This window comes from Corylus avellana, chromosome ca1 (assembly GCF_901000735.1).
Source record: "Corylus avellana chromosome ca1, CavTom2PMs-1.0".
In the NCBI taxonomy this organism is placed as follows: domain Eukaryota; kingdom Viridiplantae; phylum Streptophyta; class Magnoliopsida; order Fagales; family Betulaceae; genus Corylus; species Corylus avellana.
In genome coordinates this window covers 31,213,479-31,234,073 of record NC_081541.1, presented here as the reverse complement: position 1 = coordinate 31,234,073, position 20,595 = coordinate 31,213,479, and the positions used below count along the sequence as shown (strand labels likewise).

Here is a 20,595-nt window from a genome sequence, read left to right as displayed (position 1 = left end):
ATATATTGTTGTGGACAACATAGCTCAGTAAACAATATCCTTGACAACAACAAAATAGATAGTCTATTCCACTCATAATATCTAATTGCCTCATTCTCATGCCTCAATGCCCCATCAACCTTAGACAAATCAACAGTACACAAATCACCAACAAAAAAACCAACATATATGTTTGGATCTTTAATTTGCCCCTAAGTAATGACACTTCACCTTTCAGGGAATGAACTTGTTTATACAGCCTAGGTAGGACCTCCCTTCCGCGAGCACAGGTTTCTTCGTCATACCATTGGAAAAAACGACATTCGCCAACTTTCTGTAATTACACAAAAAAATCTGATAATTAGGAACAAGCACGAAGTAATAACTATTTCTTAAAACCAAATTATCCAAATTCAAATACCTTTTTACGGTCATACATAGCACACCCATAGAATCGCCTCCCAGGATTTTTTATAGTAGTGGATGTTATAATTGGGCTTGTAAGTCCGCACCTACACTGCACAGGTTCCATATCCTCTTTGACCGATGATATTATAGATGCCAACGACATTGACTATTCATTCTACAGTGAAACTCACAATTATTAGAAGTAATCACAGTTCCCTAATGGGTTTCACTAAATAAAATTCACAAACCTTTTTCATCTTCCCATCGTAGAATTCGCTTTCATTGTCTCCTTTCCCGAAATCTTTTTTCCTCCTGTTCATCTTATAATATGAACCTAACAATATATAACTGACATGTGAGAGAATAATCAAGCTCATAAAAGAAAAATAAAATCAAGCTTGCCAAAAAATTGTTCTTACTTCAATTTGTAATCTAAACAATACTGGGAAAAAAAATGTACCCTAAACCCTAAACAAAAGATAATCACATTGTTTAAAATGTGATTCCCCTGCAGAAATAGTACTGCTCAATTTGTAATCTAAACAATACTAAGTTGTTAGTGTAGTAGCTAGAGATGGTATATGAGCATAGGCGGCTCCCTACAAACATGCAAATATGCAGTGTAATCAAACATGCAATAAGAAGAAATTAGCCGTAACATCCAACCACGTATATAATACTGCTCAATTGTAGAATGATGAAACTTCCCTAAAAAAATTTACAAAGTCATCAAAACCCAACCAACCACAATCTATCATATCTCAATAATAATACCACTTTTTCTCCATTGAAAAATACTTTTCTTTCAAATATTAATACTAATATGATTAACATTTCTTTCAATAATTGAACTTTTTTCTCATCAACTAAAAAGGTGGCAAAAATATTGGAGGACCTAAAAACAAAGACATGCATAGAAAAGTATGGCATGAACTATTAGGTAAAAAAAAAAAAAAAAAATTAAAAAAATGCTGCTCAATTGTAGAATGATGAAACTGGCGTAAACTATGCACAAAGAATTCCTATTTTCATGTCCTCAGCAATCCACTATTTGAGTAGAGAAGCAAAAAAATAAAATAAATGGTTATACAGTTGAAAAAATCCCCCTTGACCAACTTGCCAGTGCACACGAAAAAACAACTATCTCATTCCAGGACCACAACCAAGGTGGACCACACTCATTGTCAATCAACAATAATGTTGGCTCAAAAGTGCAATATTCGACATGTTGGACAAAAAAAAGCTTGGGGATGGGGTTTCGAGCAAAAGCTTCCAACACAACAAAAAAAATTCAAAAAACAACTATTAAAGGCTTCCATTTTAGTCAATCAACAAAACCCACAAATAAATTTCGGAAAATACCTTCGTTGAAACCAGATTTTTCCGATTCAAAATATTGTGATTTGACGGAAACCTAGCCGGAAAAGTGACGCCAGAATGACTGATTTAACCGGTGGGTACTGTCGCCGGTGGGTTCTGTTGCCGGTGGTTCTGTTGCTGGCGGGGTCTGCGTCGGTGGGTTGCCGCTTGAGGTGTATCGGGTGGTTTGTTTTTTTGACCATATGAAACTTGAGCGTTTCAAAAAAGAAGCCCTCAAGTTTAAGCCAAACTCACCGTTTTGGATGGTCCAAAACGGTGAGTTTTATACCCTACGTGTCCAATGTGAACACGTAGGATACAAAAATTCGACTAAGGTGGACTTAAGTGAAACGGTTCGTTTAACTCAAATAACAGCAGTTAACAAAAATTGACGGTAGGGAGTTTCTAGTAATTTCGAGTGACCTAGGGACTAAATTTCCAAAAAAAATACCCAGGGAGTTTTTAATAAAAGCGCGTTGACCTAATGATTTTATATATGATTTCCTTTTTTTTTAAATGAAAAAAAAAAAAAAAGTATTTTCTAAACAAAAACAAAAGAAACAAAAACAAAAACAAAAACAAAAAAAATTGGGGGTGGCCTTGGAGGCCAAGGGGGTGGCTGAAACCACCCCCAGTAACCACTTGGGGTGGCTCGGCCACCCCCATGGAGCCTTGAGGGTGGCCGAAACCACCCCCAATGGCCCAAGGGGTGGCTCGGCCACCCCAATTTTTTTTTGTTTAGAAAATATATTTTTTTTTTAATTTAAAAAAAAAAAATTAAGTGGGTGTCACGTGTCAACATTTGATTGGTCCACGTGGCTTTCTGTTAAGTCAACTAACGGTCAACTGACGGAGGACTAACTTGGTCTATTATCAAAACCACAAGGACCTCCTGTGATAAAAATGAAATTTTATGAGAAAAAAAAAAAAGTTGTGAAACCTCAGGGGGGTCTGAAGTATTTAACCCTTATTTTTATTGTTTTTTAACAAAGTTTTTCTATTATTTTAATTTTTTTTAAGAAAGTTTTTGCTATTTGTTTACGTTCACTGTGAATCACAACTTCACTGAGATAGGCTCGCACATGGTAATGGTTAGATCATTACTTTGCATGGGTGTCAGGCAAACGTGTGGGCTGTTTGTTGGGCAATTATTTTACCGTTGGGTTTTGGATGCCGAGACACAAAAATTTGGGCTAGCACAAAATTTCAAGGTGTTCATCTCCATTTTCATTTTCACTTTGGGTTTTGGACTAGAAGGGCCAAACAAGAAACTCACATGGGTTTTAACAAAAAACCTAAAACAAAACCAAATTTGGCCCAGCCAAACAAGGCAGGTGTGCGACAAACAAAAATCCTTCTATTTCCACTTTCCAAATTGTTCAGGTTCTTGGTTTAAAAGGGACTTAGGCCCGGCCCATCCAGGCCCGGCCGGCCCAAACTAAATTCCTTAGTTGTTATGAAGTGACAAAGCCTAGATTCTACTTTCTTAAAGCTAAAATATATCTACTTTCTTCGAATCCTACCGTTGCACTAGTATTTAATAAAAATGGAAGGAAAATGCTATACTTTCAATTATTTTATAATTTTTGACACATGTTAGTACGTGATTGGAGATGTTACTCATAATGGAAACACAACTTTATCTCTTTACAAAGCCAATCGATCAACTTTTTATTTTAAATGTAATGGCATTGCTACGTGGTAGAGAAGCTAGAGTTCTTTGAAAAGCAGTTTTCTATAAAATAATGGAAATTACTTGCTAATATTTGCAGATACTCTTGACCTTACCAACATGGGTTAGTTTCCTCATAAACAATGAAACACATCACTATACAGCGTGCATTCGGCTCTATGCAATGGAGAATTACTCACACAAGCCTGATTAGTATTAATCGATTTGAAAACAACTAATATTCTGGTGAGACTGTAAAACTATGGTTCAATTAGTCTTAAGGGAACAAGTGCCTGCAGTTTCGGCCGTTTAAGCCTCTCCTAGATAGTTTTCAGTGAGCAAGTGCTACTATACTCACGTCCAAATATAATAGTTACAATTGATCGCTCTCCTGTCATTTTTCTCAGGAAAAAAAAAAAAAAAAAATTTTATCACAATACTTTTCTAAATTTTGTTTTTGGACAGAAATATTACAACCTTTTTTTCTTGTATTCATGTTTTCTTCCTTCCTTTTGAATCTAGACTTGGCCAATTGGCCAAAGAAAGAAGTTCAGTTATAATTTGGCCAAAGAAAGAAATCAGTTATAATATATATTTCCTGCATTGAAAATTTGAAGGTACTTTTGTGGTTAAAACTGTCAATGTCTGACATAAGCAATGAGATAAGAGAGAAATATGGGCGGTTAAAGATGGTGTTGGATAATGTTGTACAGTGGGCGTGATTCCGACTTACTTTAGCCTCGTAGTAAGCGACAAACTGGTCAATTTAGTTGTTGTCGGTTCAACACAAGGTAATTTATTATAGATTATAACGAAGCTAATTTATTACTATAAGGCCAAAACTTAATTTCACATAATATATCATGGATCAGGGTCCCCTCAAATCCTGTAATCCTGTCTGTCCATCTCCATCCAACGTTTTACTTAGCGCCACGTGCTGGACTAATTAAAAAATAATAAAATATTATTTAAATTAAAAACAAAATTAAATCAAAATTAAAATAATAATAAAATTCAATTCAATTTTTTTAAAAAAGGGCTGACTGGCCACCTCATAGGGGGTGGCCGGCCACCCATTTTTTTTTTTCTAAAAATTGAATTGATTTTTTTTTTTAATTTTGATTTAATTTTTAAATTTTAAATAATATTTTATTATTTTCTGACTAATGAGACACGTAGTGCTATGTAGACTGTTGGATTAAGATGGACGGTCAAGATTAACGATTTGAGAATCTCAAATTCCCTCAAGGATTTGAGGGGATCCCGAGCTATCATCTTATTTGAAAGCTTACTTTGGATCTACGTTTTTAAATTAAATCGAAAAAAATAAATTATTTGAGATTTCACTTTTAAAAATTTTTGATTTGAAAATGTAAAAAATTTGCGTTTATGTTTTTAAATTGCAGGTAAGAAGATGTTTTTTTTTTTTTTTTAAATCCACAATTTTAAAGATTAAATTATAATTTTAAATGCCAAATTGCAATTTTGTCAAATGATTAACTACATTTTTAAAAATTATGCACAATTTCATATGCATAATGCTAGAGTTGTCCTTGTGTCCTCCTAAATGTGACGTGAGTTTTATAATCATCATTGAATTTGAGGTAATTATTATTAAATTTTAATATATTCATAATTTTAAAAGTTATATCACATTTAGACAATAAACTAAAAGAGATCCCGATGGCAAAGAAAACAAACTGAATTTCCTCTGGATCCAAATTCATTATAAAACTCTATTCCTCCTTCTAGAAACAAACTCATAATTATTTTCGGGACAAACCAACTTTTTGAAAAAAGTCATTCTTTCCTCTTTGTTTATGTAACCTGTGTTGAATTCTGTCGATTTATCTTTACAATATCTTAGAAGCTACGCGCACTCAGAAAACGACATGAAACACAGAAAAATGTCTTCATTTTCCCCCTCACTCTCCTAATCTGTCTCTCACACGTACACTCGCGCACCCATTTAAGAGGGGAAAAAAAAAGCAAAAGCTAGCACGTACAATACGCAAAAACCCATTAATTAATTATATATATATATATATATATATATATGAAAACTTTCATTTCCCACTGAAACAGCTTTTCTTTTAGATATTTCTGGAGAGATATGGAGAAGCTTTCAGGTTTGAGCCACCTCTTCGTGACGGTTTTCCTCTCAACCTTTGCCAACTTCACGGTGATTCCGGCCATCACCGACGTCACCATGCTAGCTCTTTGCCCCGGTCAAGACGAGTGCTCCCTCGCAATTTACCTCACCGGTTCCCAACAAGCGGTACGTACGTACGTTTCTGATTCTTCTCGCCGGTTCTTCTTCTTCATCTTCTTCTTCTCATGCTTTTCATTTTTTCCAACAATTTTCTTCCTTAAACTCCACAATACTTTTTCTGTTTTTGGGTTAAGGCCATCAGGGAAGAAGATCAATATCAATTAAATTTTAATTTTTAATTAAATATTAATTTTGTTGACAAATTGGTGGTTTAACGTCCAATACAAAGTTGTATTAGATCTCAATTATTGTTAAGCATGGTCAATTAATTCCACATTTTGCATGGTAATAAAAGATATAGAGAGAGAGAGTCGGTTAATTAATAGTGTGTAATTTATTTATTTTTTAAAATTAAAAAAATTGGTCATTTTCAGTTTTGCCCTTTTTCTTTCAAATTTAATGGGGGTCTCAGATGATTCCAAAGACGTATCTTAACGCGATATAATAGCTTTAAATGTGCAGTCTTGGACATACACGTAACTTGCAGGCCTTGAATATCCCAACCTAAGCTTCAAACCTACCATGTTGGCTCTCCATAGCCATTCATATTTTTCTAATTTTTTTTTTTTCTTAAGTTTGAAAAATAAGTAGAGATATATCGAATAAAATCAATGCTTTTTCAGCTACCATTATTCTATTCTATGTAATTGAAACGTCTACTTTCGCAGCTGCACCTGCTACATCCATGTTTCAAACACACTTTCTTTATTTATTTTTGATTAAATTGTCTGTAAATATTATAATTTATAGGTTGCTTAACAAAGTCAGTCTAAAGATAGAATAAGTACCCATTTTTAGGACTCAATTTTCGGGTAAATAAAGTCCAATTTTGAGGCCCCTTTCCCTTTAGCCACCCACTTCCTTAATAACCAAAAAGAGCTTGATTTAGTGTTTTTGATTTTTTGGGTTAATTTGCAATTTCATTTGAAGATTCAGTTAAATTTCATTAAAAAAAAAAAAAAAACTCTATTATCTGCCATCTAAAAACACAATGGGGTAGCTTAACGGGACTATACCTAATAAAGCGGAGGTTACTAGTTCGAGTCTCTTTCTCTCCTTTTCTCCCTTTGTGTAAACATGCCAAAAATGAATAAATAAATTTTATTATGTTGATGTCCAAGTAAAGATGCCACTCTAATCGCCTCTTTTTCGGCATAAAAGTAGAAGTTGAGACAGTCTGAATCGTCTGATATCAATCTTGCATCCCAGATTGGTGATCTGATGAGGTACAAATATGTTCAGAAGATTGAAAGGGGCTGTTAGTAGGAAAAAAGGGGGAAGGGGAATCTTCTAGGACGTAACCAGAGAGAGAGAGAAGTGGGTCACTTTCCTTTTCCATGGCGAATGGACCTACATGAATGTGTGGTGAAGCAAGCTCAGTACAGAAACTAGTCAAAGCCCATTACTATAATTTAGATCACTTTTTATAGTGCACTACTTTTACACTTGACAAGGATGAATCACACACACAAAAAAATATTTACCAAAACAGCAAAATATATATTTTGCTGTTTTGGTAAATATATAGTTTTTGTTATTGAATTTAAGTTTCAGGAAATGTGATGATGCAGATCATAGGATTGGGAGCAATGATAATCACACCAGTAATTGGGAATCTGTCGGACGAGTACGGGAGAAAAGCCCTGCTCACCCTCCCCATTACACTCTCCATCATTCCACTAGGTATAATTCTTTCCTTCCCTTATTAATATTTGGTGATATATATATATATGAGTGCGTTTTTGGGCCTACAAACCCACTCTTGTCTGTAAGCTTTTCACATCTTGATGACTTTTGAAGCAAGTGGTTGACCAAAATGGCATGGGAAATTAATAGTTAAGTGATAATTAAACATTAATGTATACTTTTACCCTTTTTTCCACCCAAAATTGTTGAGGATGAAATGGGTTGATACAGATTTGAGATGGATGAATAAATGTTATACTAACGAGGGGAGGAAAATATTTGTGCAGTAATATTGGCATATAGCAGGGCGACCAACTTCTTTTATGCCTACTTCGTCATCAGGACTCTCACTGCCATGGTCTCTGATGGCTGCACCAACTGCCTTGCTCTGGCTTATGTGGTAATTTATTCCCCCCCCAAGCCACCCCCTATAGCTTGTATCTGTGCTTAAGTCTCAAGCTGTTATGCCAAGATGCATGTTCAAGTGGCTGGATGGAAATGGACTTGGGTCGATTAACCCGTTTTATAAATTAGTCAATCCCAAGTCAACTCATTTAACCCATATGTGACCCAATACCTGTATAAAAAACAAATTTATTTATCTTTTACAATTGAAAAACAGAACCCCCAAAAGGCTAAAGGTACATGTCAAAATTGGTCAAACGGGTCGTGTTTGGGTAAACCCAATACAACCTATTTGTTAAATGGGTTTTGCAAGTTAACCCAACACAACTTGTTTATTAAGCAGATTATATAGGTGTTTCCTGTCATTCGCTTATTTAAATGGGTTGTGATGCTGTGTTAGGGTAAGTTTAATCTGTTATATTAAATGGGTCGGGTTTGAGTTAACCTATGAGTCGACTCAATTCAAACTCAACACGCCAACACACAAATTACCATCCCTTGAGTTAGTCTTTAGCTGTTATACCAGTCAGCGAATTAGATAAAAGCAAAAGGCAAGAAGGGTTAAGGGGCAGTGAAAAAACCACCAAAACCATCCGATCAAAGGTTTCCATGTTATTTTCTGGAAGAAAGCAAGATAAGATACCAACAGATCAGCTTCTTTTATAATAAGCTGAAAATTTATATCAAAGCATTCTCATAAGATTTATAACGGGGAAAGTTGATTACTATGTGAGACTGCCAAAGCTCTTATAGCACGTCCCTAGCATTTGAAAACAAGGGCTGGGAATAGATCGAGCATTTGTTTCTTCCTTCAAACTCACCCAAAAACAAAAAAACAAAAAAAAATCTTCTGCTGTGTGTTGAAACTGTGTGTGTTTGTTGCTTCTCAGGCAGATAAAATTCCAGAATGTGAACGGGCACCAGCATTTGGAATTCTAGCTGGGGTAGGTTCAGCTGCGTTTGTATGTGGAACCTTAGCAGCTCGTTTTCTCTCCACTGCTTCAACATTTCAGGTATTCTTTAGAAATTGTTAAAGTATTGATTAAATGGTTAATTTTTTATTTTTTATTTTTTTAAAGTTAAAGTTTTAAGATAAGTAGTGATTTAAGTGAGTTCGAATTCTAATTCCACAGTTTACCTTCTATTTTAATTAATATTTCAACAAATGTGTTATAAAATATTAATTAAATGATTAAATTTATTCAATCCTAACGACTTAAACTTTTGGGATAAGCAATGATTTAATAGGAATAAACTTTTCTATTATACTTGGCTAGTTGGCTAACAACTGGTTTTGATTTGTGATTTTTATTTTTTTTATTTTTTTTTATGAAATATCCAGGTTGCTGCATTCATGTCAATCCTTGCAGCCATTTACGTGAGAGTTTTTCTGGAGGAAAGCATACCCAATGGAGTTGGAATAAGGCAACCGATCTTGAAGGAAGCTCCAAATGCTACTAAAGAAGATGCTGATTTAGAAAAGACAACGCAAGTCTTTAAGAGGATTCCATCGATGGGGGACCTGATTAGCTTGACCAAGATTAGGTAACACTTTGTGTATATAAATGCAACGCTACTTTTCACGCTCATATCGCACCGGTTGACGTGTAAAGTAACTTAACAAACATCGTATTTGCAGCACGACATTTTCGCAAGCAGCAGTTGTTACATTCTTCAATGGTCTTGCAGAGGGTGGGATAATAGCTTCGTTACTGGTATAGTTCTTCTTCATTGTCAAAATTATGGATTTAATCACCTGATATACATGGTTAGTGCAGTTGATAAGGTTGTTAAAACTCCCATGAAAAAACCAAAGACCAAACAACAGTTCTTTAATGAAGCTTATACAATAATGTAGTTGTTCAATGGATTAGAGAACACTTGAATGATCAAATCACAGAAACAGAAATGGTTTGCTTAGAACATATAATGTCACCCAGATCTCAAAATTCCTATCCTTTATAGTGCATAAATCAAACGGTCCATATTTAATTTCTCTCTCTTATTACTAAAACGAAACGTTTCGCACCATGCAGTACTTCCTAAAGGCTCGTTTCCACTTCAACAAAAACCAATATGCTGATCTAATGCTAATTGTTGCGGTTGCAGGGACCATTTCACAGGTATCTTTGTTCTTCGACATTCTGCCATCTACATTTTGCTATCTGATTTGCTCAGCACCTTCATCTTTTTCTTTTCATTTAAGGGAACTACTTATTTCTCTTTTATTTTTTTGGCCACCATGTGTTTTTCTCTTGAAAACTTGGAAATTCCTGCAGCTGATTTTCATGCCCATTTTGGTACCTGTTATTGGAGAGGAGAAGCTGCTTTCCATAGGTCTCTTAATGGGCTTTACAAACGTACGTGCCTTATTATCCCTTCTTTTTATGTTTAAAAAATGCTACACACACTTTCAAGTGCAGACTTCTTAACGTAGCAGTGAAAATTACCATTAGATTTTAGATCAAATAGTAATTTTCACTACCACGTCAGGGAGTGTGTACAGCATTACTCTTTCATATTTTCCTTGCAGCCATTTGGGTATTATTGTCTGTGCAAGCTAGCTAGTGAGACTGAAACAGTTCATTGAACATATAGCACTGACTATGACATGATTTAATGCAGATGTTTGTTAGCAGCATAGCTTGGTCAGATTGGGTAATCCTTCTTCAACAAAGTCTTGCGCTTCTTATTTCTCTTTTATTTAATAAATGAGAATATGTGCTTCAAATATTACGAGTATTTTCTTTCTAAGCATCTTTTGATTCATATAATCCTCCAAGACATTTTCACCATCTGCAGGTTCCTTATGCCACTACAGTGTTTTCCATCTTTACCGTCTGTGTGCAACCAAGCGTACGTTATTTACTTTTTTTCTTGGTAAAAGTTGTATGTATTACACTAGCTTATACTAAAATACTTCTTGAAATTTACTCACAGTTACGCAGCATCGTTTCAAAACAAGTTGGGCCCATCGAGCAGGTAAATTCTATGGGGTTTCCAACATGTGTCCTAACTTGTTACTCTACCCACTTACCGATGAATAGCTATCTGCAACAATTGGTTGTTTGAATTGCACACCCCCAAAAAGAATAAGTGTCCCGCTTACCTGCCTTAAGGGAGCCCAAATGTGGGGCTTACTTACCCGAGGCAGGTGAACCCCACCACGCCTGCCCTTTTTGTGGAGTTACCCAAATTGTGTGCAATTCGAACAACCAATTGTAGGAAATCCAAATCCCTGAATACACCCGCTTTATTCATCTTACATATCATAGCAGTTTTCTTTTTCTTTCCTTCATTTAACTTATTGAAACAATGAGATGCATGTCAGGGGAAGGCTCAAGGATGCATTTCAGGCATAAGTTCCTTTGCCACCATCATTTCTCCATTAATTTTTAGTCCTCTAACAGGTATGTCGAAGATTGAGAAACCAAAACAAAAAACTTATTACAGATCAAAGTATCTAAAGATTGACAATTTCTTCTGCCATCTATGCAGCTTTATTCCTATCTGAAGAAGCACCATTTCATTTCCCTGGTTTCAGTATCATGTGCATTGGGTTTGCCATGGTAACTTCTTTTACTTTCTGAGCTAATAGTCATACAAGAAATCACAATAGGAAAATTGGTACCATTCCAGCAGTAAAGAATGGCAGTCCATGCTGACTAAACTGCACGTGTGAAACCTATGATTATTATAGTTAAACCATATAAAATTAAACCGGAAGTCATGCATGTCAATGATGCCGGTGATACGCAAGTCCAACAAAACTTTTGTATAGAGTTGCTAATTATTTAGATGGATCCAATATGAGATTTCCTAAAAGAATAAGTACATAATCTAAGGTGGAAAATCTTACACTAGTGTCACAGAAAATTTACATGTTGATTGTTTAATTTCTTCTTCATACATCATTTTAATGCTTTCAGTTCTTATGGATGTGCTTAACAAATTACATGTTGTCATGCAGATGATTGCCTTCATTCAGAGTATTATGATAAGGGGAGTTCCTTCAAGTCACAGAGCTGAAAATAATCACAGCATTGAGGCCTAGTTCTTAGAATTTGGGTTATCTATTCTAATATAACAGAACTATTTCTCTCTGGCCTTCATTTTGCCCTGAGATCGATATTATTCTATCCGGGCCACTCATAAGCACATAGAACAAACCAAAAAAGAAGAGAGAATATAAGAACAAAATATGCACTCAAATATATATTCACACTTCCACTCAGAACACCTTAAAATCTCTAGAAGATTCTCAAAAGCTTGAAAGAACAGTTGGGTCCAGTGTAAGCAACTAAAGGTCTTCTATAATTAGGATTCATGTGAGTCATACAATCTTGTGGGTTGGTTCGGTATTAAAGTCTATGTACGCCTCACATTAGGACTCTTTATATGTATCTCAGGACCCGAAAATGTAATTAGATTTCGATTATGGGCTGTCTAATTTCTGGTCTCATATGTAAAATTGTGGTCGCTAGTGCGTTGAGGTACTGTACATGATGGCTAGAAAAGAAAGTTCTATTTGTTCCCCAATGGGTTCTAGTGAAAAATTTAGAGGCAAGTTTTACCTGGACATAAAAACCTTGTCTATCCTAGACTGTTTTTTAGTCGAGTAAAACAGGTTGGCTTTCTTTGTTAAAATTCTTATTTTCTGTCTTTTGTTTTCTTTTCTCAAAATTCACTTTAAATCCCTGAATTACTATGCAATTTGACAAGTCCTCACAAACATCAAAATTTCTCAATTTAAACTTCTAAATTTTCAATTGTAGTCAATTTGAACTACTTTGTCATATTTTAAACGTTAAAAGTGAGACAATACCGTTTATACCCCTGACTTTTTATAAAATTAAAAAAAAAAAAAATTCTCTCCTTTTGTTTTTTTTTTTTTTTCTTAAAAAAAAAAACGAAAATTAGGGATATTTTGGTTTTTTTAGGTATTGCCGTTAGAAATTAATGGCTAAATTTGACAGAGTGGTTTAAATTGACTATAATTAAAAGTTCAGGAGTTCAAATTGAGATGTTTTAAAGTTTTGAGGACTTATCAAATCGCGTGATAATTCAAGGGTCTAAAGTGAAGTTATCCAAAAATATTAACAACCAACTCATCAAAAAAATATATTAACAACCAACTCAATACACCATAAAAATAATTTTCACATTTATATAACATCGAAACACTATGGCATTTTACAGTCAACAAAAATGTACTCCACTAGCCTACTCTATGGTTGTTTTCCAGGCCCATCAGCACCATTCCATTTGACTCGTTAAACGCCAAGAACCATATTCTTTCGTTTTTTTTTTTGGTAACACAAGTACCATATTCTTTAAAGCACATTAAACACCATCAACAACTGATATAGAGTAGTGTGTCTAGTGACGCAATAGACCACCAGAATTTATTATGGCTTTCCGTGGCGGATGGGCTGAGGCTTAGGATTAGGGACTTGCTACCCTCTATATTAGTTACGCTGTATATAGAGACAGAAAACTAATGCCTAAACCGATACTTACGTATTTTTGTTGTATTTCACCTATATACATTACAAAATCAAAGTTGGGGCTAGGAAAAATTCACCTTATATGTATAAGGTGAAAAATTCAGAGTTAAGTTACCTAGCGATAAAAACCATGTCTATCCTAAGCTATTTTTTTAGTCAAGTAAAACCATGTCTGGTACAGAGTGCTTTCCCCTAAAAAAGTATTTGAAAGGTAAATGTCCTTTTTGACATTGTTTTCTTTTTGTGGATAGTAGTTATGAGTCAAATCCTCACCGTGAATAACCACAGAAGGCGGGGCTTCCATCTAGTTAACTGGTGTTGCCTTTGCAAAAAGAATGAGGAATCTATTAATCATCTTAAGTACTTTGCTGGCCTATGGCACTTGGTTCTTAACATTTTTGGGGTCTCTTGGGTCATGCCTAGTAACATCCTAGAGTTGCTCCATCGTTGGAAATTTCAAGGGCCAACTTACTCCAAAAAAGCTATTTAAAAAGTTATTCTTGCTTCCTTTATTACGGAGCATTTGGAAAAAAAGGAATCAGCATCTCTTTAAGGATAGAGAGTCCAGTGTGCTTTTTCCAAAAATCCTCAATTTTTAGGTCTCTTTTGGATTGAATTTATGTATATGTTCCTTCTTTTGTCTCAAGAAATCGGGTAGATTTGATTTGCTTTTTAGATTGTGCTAACCTCTAGGGTCTTGGCTCTTTTAAATACTTTTCATGTACGAGGGCTTTGGCCCTTTTTTCTATAAATTTTTATTACTCATAAAAAAAAAAAAAAAAAAAAGAGCTTTTTGGATTATATTGGCTCCATTTGATAAAATTCTTGTTTTTTTGTCTTTTGGTTCTTTTCTCCAAACATAAAACACTTATAAAAACACAAAAACAATTCTCACATTTATGTAGCATCAGAACACTTTTTAAATCAAAAACACAAAAAAAAAAAAAAAAAAAAACTCTTCAACACATTAACAAACAGGGCCAAATTACCTTTCTACTAGGTTGGTTCCAAAAAGAATAGTTTCATAGGTCATTAAAGACGAACATCACGGTATGTTACTGTCAACAAAAATGTATCCCACAAGTCTACTCTGTGTTGTTTTCCAAGCCCATCAGCACCGTTCCATTTGAATTCATTAAACACCATCTAGAAATAGAGACATTTAAGTACCATATCATTTTTTTTTTTTTAATAACAAAGAACCCCTTCAAGACAAGGCCACTTCGTCTACCCATTCTTGTTAGGTAAACCTCAAGCTTGTGTAAAGCGCCCCCTTTACACGAATCGAATAATATTCCAGCTTCGCGACTAACCTCAAGGAATTGTTTGCACTCAAAAGAATTTAAACCTTAGAGCTCATAGACTACCACAAAGATCATTTACCACTTGAACCAACCCTTTGGGGTTTATGTAAGTACCATATCATTTAAAGCGCATTAAACACCATCAATTGATATAGAGTAGTAGGTCTAGTGACGCAATTGACTGCTATATGGAAGTACTCTACAGGAGACCATCAGAGTTTCCCTGTGGCTATCTGTAGGGATGGGCTGAGGCTTAGGTTTAGGGACGCGGTAGCCTCTATATCAGTTACGCTTTATATAGAGACAGAAAACTAATGCTTAAACCGATTATTACGTATTTTGTTGAATTTCCCCGCAGACAGTGCACATAGATGAATATGTGCTTAATGAGACATGCTCCTAAATGAATGATGCCATCCCTCATGTCAGCACTATGCAAATAAATAAATAGGACCATGCACTTCCAATCCCTCACCCCAATTCTCTGCTTCTAAGCTCCCCCAACCCTCTTGCTCTCTCTATAATTGCTATGGCTAATGGTAGAGAAGAAAGAAACATTTTGATGTTTCCATTCATGGCTCATGGCCATCTCAATCCTTCATGGCACTTGCAAGGCAACTGGAACGAAGGGAGGGCCATACCGTCACCATAGTGAACACCCCTCTTAACATCCAAAGACTCAAATCCTCTCTCCCTTCCAAAACCAACATAAAGCTGGCTGAAATCCCTTTCAATGGGAATCACTATGGTCTCCCACTAGGTGCAGAAAACACCGATACACTGTCTAATGAATTCATCATCCGCCTCTTGGAAGCCTCAGAAAATCTTGAATCACCCTTCAAAAGCCTCCTCATAGACATTACCAAACGTGATGGCCATGCCCCCGCATGTATCATCACAGATATGTTCCTGGGATGGACGGTCAAAGTTGCCAAGGAGCTTGGAGTTTATCACACAGTATTCATACCTGGGGCTGGTTATAGCATGGCCATATATTTTTCGATCTCTCTTAACATATACCAATGCCAGACCAATGATGACGAATTTTCACTGCTGGACTTTCCTGAAGCATCCAAAATTAAACAATCACGACTTGGAAATGATCTCAAGTTTGCCAATGGTATGGACTCTTGGTTCCTTTTCCGTATGCGTCAGTTCTTACTTTGCTTATGCTCTGATGCAATTCTATTGAATACCATAGAGGGATTAGGGGATACTGGTCTGAAATATTTTAGCAGGAAAATGGGAGGGAAGCCAGTCTGGATGATTGGACCAGCCTGCTCTTCCATGAATAAGGATGGCTATAACCAAGAAGAGAAAGGTGAGAAACACTTTTCAAAAACTGACAGTTATTGTGAATGGCTTGATCTCCATCCACCAGCTTCAGTTCTGTATGTATCTTTTGGATCACAAAACACCATTTTACCTTCACAAATGATGAACTTGGCATTGGGTTTAGAGGCAAGCAACAAGGCATTTATTTGTGTCATTCGGCCGCCAATTGGTTTCAGCCCAGCGGAAGAATTTAGAGCTGAGTGGTTGCCTGATGGGTTTGAAGGACGAATAAGAGAAAATAATCAAGGTCTCTTGGTACATAAATGGGCTCCCCAAGAGGAAATTTTATCTCACAAGTCCACAGGTGCATTCCTCAGCCATTGTGGGTGGAACTCAGTACTGGAAAGCTTGAGTCAAGGGATACCAATCATCGGCTGGCCACTGGCCGGAGAGCAGTGCTTTAACTCCCAGATGCTGGAAAATGAAGTAGGTGTTTGTATTGAGGTTGCACAAGAGATCGAGTCCGCAACCATCAAGCATGATGAGATTGCAAGGGTGATTGAGAAAGTATTGGGTAAAACCGAGAAAGGAGAGGAGATGAGAAGAAAGGCCTGTCAAATTAAGGAGAAGATGGAGGATGCATTAAGAGAAGGAGGTTTCGAAGGCTCATCTATTAAAGCCATCAATGATTTCCTAGGCACAGCAACCTCAACAAAGAAAAGACCTCTCCCCCAAAATCTGCCCCCTCCATGAACATATACGTTGGAATGATCTACTTGAAAAAACTGTGATGTAATGCATGAAATAAAATAGAGTAGCGACTTAAGTTGTTCAGTTTATTTGTAGATAGTAATGAGATCATATCATGGATAAATTCTAGATTAATGCCTATTTCCTACGTGTCAAAGGGGTAGCCAGAGTGAGAAGCCAAAAGTAATGCATGTAGTAGAACTTAACACTACACATACGACCATATAGGTCAGTTAATCTAACTGACAAAGTCTCTCGGGGTTGTACAGAGTCCTGGGCCCAAATCCCACTCACACAACTAGCGATGAAGGTTAAGGGAGAGGGAGGACTGCCCCCATTATGAACATATACGTTTGCAAACCATGATTGCATAGAGAGAGAGAGAGAGAGAGAGAGAATTGCAATGAACATGCACAATCCTCAATGAAATGCATATCTTATCAACCTGAATACAACCCTAGCCATCTGAGACTGAATTGAAAAAATAAGTCCCTATAGAAAAACCTTCACAATATACATGGAAACTAAACTAAGATCCCACTATACCAGGACAGAATATACATACTTGAAAAGTGGACCGCCCACCTCACTGGATAGGAAATATGTCATTATTGCCATCTTCAGCGTCCAGATATTTGAAGTTAACATCATCCCAGCTGTGACCTTTGTAATCAAAATTCGGGTTCACATAGCACTTCATGTCTTGAAACAGGTTCAAATTATCCACAAGCTTATGAAATGCGTAGCATCCGCAACACTACAAAGCAGAAACAAAACAACCAGAGTCATTAAAGTCATCTCAATAGCATCTATTGTGAGATAGGTATTCAAATTAATAAATCATCAACAAGCATATGATATGTTTATGGGACAACAAACCCATCTCAATTCATAGATTTTTTGTCAAACCCTTTGTAACTAAATATCCAAAATTGACCATAATCCTCACTCTAAATCCCACTTTTGACAGCCAGAATTTTTACAAACCTTAAACCAGACTTTTTACAGAAAGAGCTACATCTTCCATCCAAGTTTGCTTTCGACCTATTATCTTTCCAGCTAAATGATACTACCATTGAAATCACTTGGCTGTCTGAAAAATGAAAGCAACTTGTCATCTTCAAAATTCATGTTTAAGTCCAAAATTAACATATGCATACAACAACTTGTCAAACTACTAACAAGAACTTCAAGCAAGTAGCTCACAGCATCTTAAACCTGAATTTCACTAAAATTGTTATATTCACTAAATATACAATGATCTTCTCCCAGCTAAATAATATTTATTCCCCTAATCCAAATCAGGTTGAAGACCCACTTAACGAATTTGGCAACTAAAATCACCACATATATACAAGTGAGTACGATTTACATTCATGCTGTGATTTATTACCTGCACAAAGACAGTGCCATCAGTATAAGCGTGTGGGTTAATAGCTCGTGTTGTCCTCTGTCCACAAATGTTACAACTAAAAGCCACAAGCATTCTTCGGCGAGGTGATTTAGTGAACAGAGACCATGGGAAAGTGGACACATTCTCAGTGCCTAAGCCCGTCTCAAGGGCAGGAACTGAAGGGCCTTCCATACCCGAACCTGTGGTCCACCCTCTCCCTGCCGCTGCATTCAGCACCAATCCCATTGCCACATCCTAACATACAAACAATTCATTAGGAAAAAGAGAAAATATGCCACGTTTGGTTGCTGGTGAAATGTTAGGAAAAAAAAAAAAAAAAAAAAAATTGTACTTCCAAAACTTTAGCTATCATTACATTATGAAAAAATTCACTTACAACAAATTGGTTTCGCTTACTTTACGAAAACATTGCAAGAACATAGAAATATGACTCCAAAAAAAGTACGAACTTCTTGATGTTTGGCTCAACTTTCTAAGCATCCAAAGAGAAAATAGAAAGTTTTTTCTTGGATTGTGTGTGCGCGCGTGTTTGAGAGAGATTATACCTTTGAGAGAGGGGAAAGGGAGAGAGGGAGATTGCTGACAGTAGGAAGACTGTTGATGTCCTTCGAATCAGACCGAGGACTATTTGATTCATTCTCGTTACCTGCGAAATCGAAACAATACAAAATCCACTTTAACTGAAAAACCTAAAACAGTAGAAATGAAATGAAACGCTTTGTTTGGTTGCTGAGAAACTGCAGGAAACACAAATAAGAAAGTCCAAAACCTTCCCAGACTCTGCAATCGCTTATCAAAATAAATTTTTCGTTCTTACATTTCCTCGGAAACCAAACAGAGCATAGAAAGAAGATGAGAGAAAAAAGTGTTTACCTTTGGTGGCGAAAGGGAGCCGAAAGGGCCTCGAAGAGAGAGTCCGTCTGGTAGAGAAATTCGAGAAAGGTGACGAGGACGAGGAGGACATGATCGCCGCAGAGGATGAGCTCATTAGGGTTTCCATGGGAACCGAGTCGCAGGCTCAGATAACTCAGTGAGTCAGCTTGACTCGCTCGCGTCCGAGGAAGATATTAATATCGGCGAGTGTGGAAGACGGAGAGAGCCGAAATGGGTTGGGCCCATCCTGACCAAGATGGCCCAGTCAGGATTTCTTGGGTATAAAAATGAAAAGCTCAGCACTTTGGAGGAAATCCAACCTGGAAGAAATTTCTGTCTTGGGAAAAGATTTAACTTATGTGCTGGAAAAAAAAAAGACTGTTTTAAAATATTATAGGTGATAAGTTTTCAATGGTCTATATTTAATTTTACTTTTCCTCTTATTTTATAAAAAATTTAAAATTAACTTTAGACCATTTAAAATTACAGGAGATGAGATGTAATTTTTTTTACAACACCTAAGCCAAATTAATTGGAAAAATTAATGTTAGAAATTACATTTGCATTTCAAGCAATGCTAGAAATTACACTCTAATCTCACAATGCTGATGTGGCAATCACAACAAACCCTTGAATTAGTCATATGCGTACTACATTTTTATCATACAACTATCCACATAATGTTGAACGTGGCAATCCCAATCAATCATTGGATTATAAATTATTAAAAATAAAAATTAAAGAATTGATTGAAACTGACACGTCAACATTGTTAATGTTAACGACACTCTTCATGGAAGTCCAACTTTTCTTTTTCTATGTGCTACATTCTCCTCCGACTTTTTATTTTTCAAAACAGGGAAATAAAAGCAATCATAGCAGCCTCTTTTCTTGGTGTTCGTGCTAAGATTACATAAGGTCGCGTCATTCATTTAATGCATTTCCTTTTAATTTTTGTTTACTTTGATTGTTTTCTGGCTTATTATCGAGTTGCCCAATCCTTTTCGTTGTTCATAAGGAGTATTTATGTATTTATGGGGAATAAGGGACTCCTACAAGCTCAAAAAACCATTCATTTTTCTTGTCTTAAGTTCCAGACTAGACCGCTAAAGATAGGTAGCAAGAGCATCCTCAATGAACTCTCTAAAATTCACTTTTAACCCAAATTTGGTTAAATTCTACGAAAATCAAGCTCCATCAAGCTCTCTATTCCCCTCTCCATTTTAGGGCTTGTCAAACTTCTCTCCACATTTGGAGAACAAAATCCTTTCTCTACTCTATTTTTTATGTTTTTATATTTATCTTCACACTTTCTCTCTCACTCACCTTTATGGGTTTGTAAGTTGTAACTTTGTTGGGGGTGCTATTGAGAATAAAAAATTAATGAAGATAGAATAAAAACTACATTTAAATAGATTAGAGTAAAATTTAAAGAGTTTATTATTAGATACTTCTGCATAGCTGCTAGTTAAACTAATAAAATTTAGTGAGTTTTTTAGCCAAATTTTAGCTAAAGAATAAAGAGTTCATTGAGAATGCTCTAAGGGGATTAGAGAGGATAGAATTCCTTAAGCAGGTCCTTAATCTAGGCTTTACTCATTAAGCCAGACTTTTATTTCTAAAATAAAATCGAAAACTAAAATATTTCAAAGCATATTTTAGTACAAAAGACTGCTAACCTGAGAAACAAA

The 20,595-nt window shown here is 35.8% G+C and overlaps 2 protein-coding genes and 1 pseudogene across 5 annotated transcripts; 2 read left to right on the top strand and 1 right to left on the bottom strand.

Annotated features, from left to right (window-relative positions):
* Window positions 1-5,478: 5,478 nt before the first annotated feature.
* Window positions 5,479-12,219, top strand: LOC132184282 (uncharacterized). 3 transcript variants are annotated; one of them, XM_059597856.1, is made up of 14 exons: window positions 5,479-5,696; window positions 7,262-7,373; window positions 7,664-7,776; window positions 8,672-8,794; window positions 9,124-9,326; window positions 9,421-9,496; window positions 9,818-9,904; window positions 10,061-10,141; window positions 10,407-10,439; window positions 10,584-10,637; window positions 10,722-10,763; window positions 11,113-11,191; window positions 11,280-11,350; window positions 11,752-12,219. In XM_059597856.1, the coding sequence occupies exons 1-14, from the start codon at window positions 5,532-5,534 to the stop codon at window positions 11,833-11,835; spliced, it is 1,323 nt and encodes a 440-aa protein (XP_059453839.1). In that variant the 5' UTR covers window positions 5,479-5,531; the 3' UTR covers window positions 11,836-12,219. The 3 variants fall into 3 exon arrangements, with proteins under 3 accessions (XP_059453839.1, XP_059453847.1, XP_059453856.1); XM_059597864.1 differs by having other exon boundaries at window positions 5,621-5,704; XM_059597873.1 differs by lacking the exons at window positions 5,479-5,696; window positions 7,262-7,373 and adding an exon at window positions 7,492-7,525.
* Window positions 12,220-14,840: 2,621 nt separating this feature from the next.
* LOC132167581 (UDP-glycosyltransferase 92A1-like) lies at window positions 14,841-16,737 on the top strand (annotated as a pseudogene).
* Window positions 16,738-17,021: 284 nt separating this feature from the next.
* Window positions 17,022-19,191, bottom strand: LOC132164763 (uncharacterized). Of its 2 annotated transcripts, XR_009438415.1 has the most exons (5): window positions 18,905-19,191; window positions 18,577-18,677; window positions 18,011-18,265; window positions 17,605-17,710; window positions 17,285-17,374 (listed from the first exon to the last, which is right to left on the bottom strand). XR_009438415.1 is itself a non-coding variant. In XM_059575319.1 (4 exons), the coding sequence occupies exons 1-4, from the start codon at window positions 19,029-19,031 to the stop codon at window positions 17,204-17,206; spliced, it is 654 nt and encodes a 217-aa protein (XP_059431302.1). In that variant the 5' UTR covers window positions 19,032-19,186; the 3' UTR covers window positions 17,022-17,203. The 2 variants fall into 2 exon arrangements, 1 of the variants encoding a protein (XP_059431302.1); XM_059575319.1 differs by lacking the exon at window positions 17,605-17,710 and having other exon boundaries at window positions 17,022-17,374; window positions 18,905-19,186.
* Between the last annotated feature and the right edge of the window lie 1,404 nt (window positions 19,192-20,595).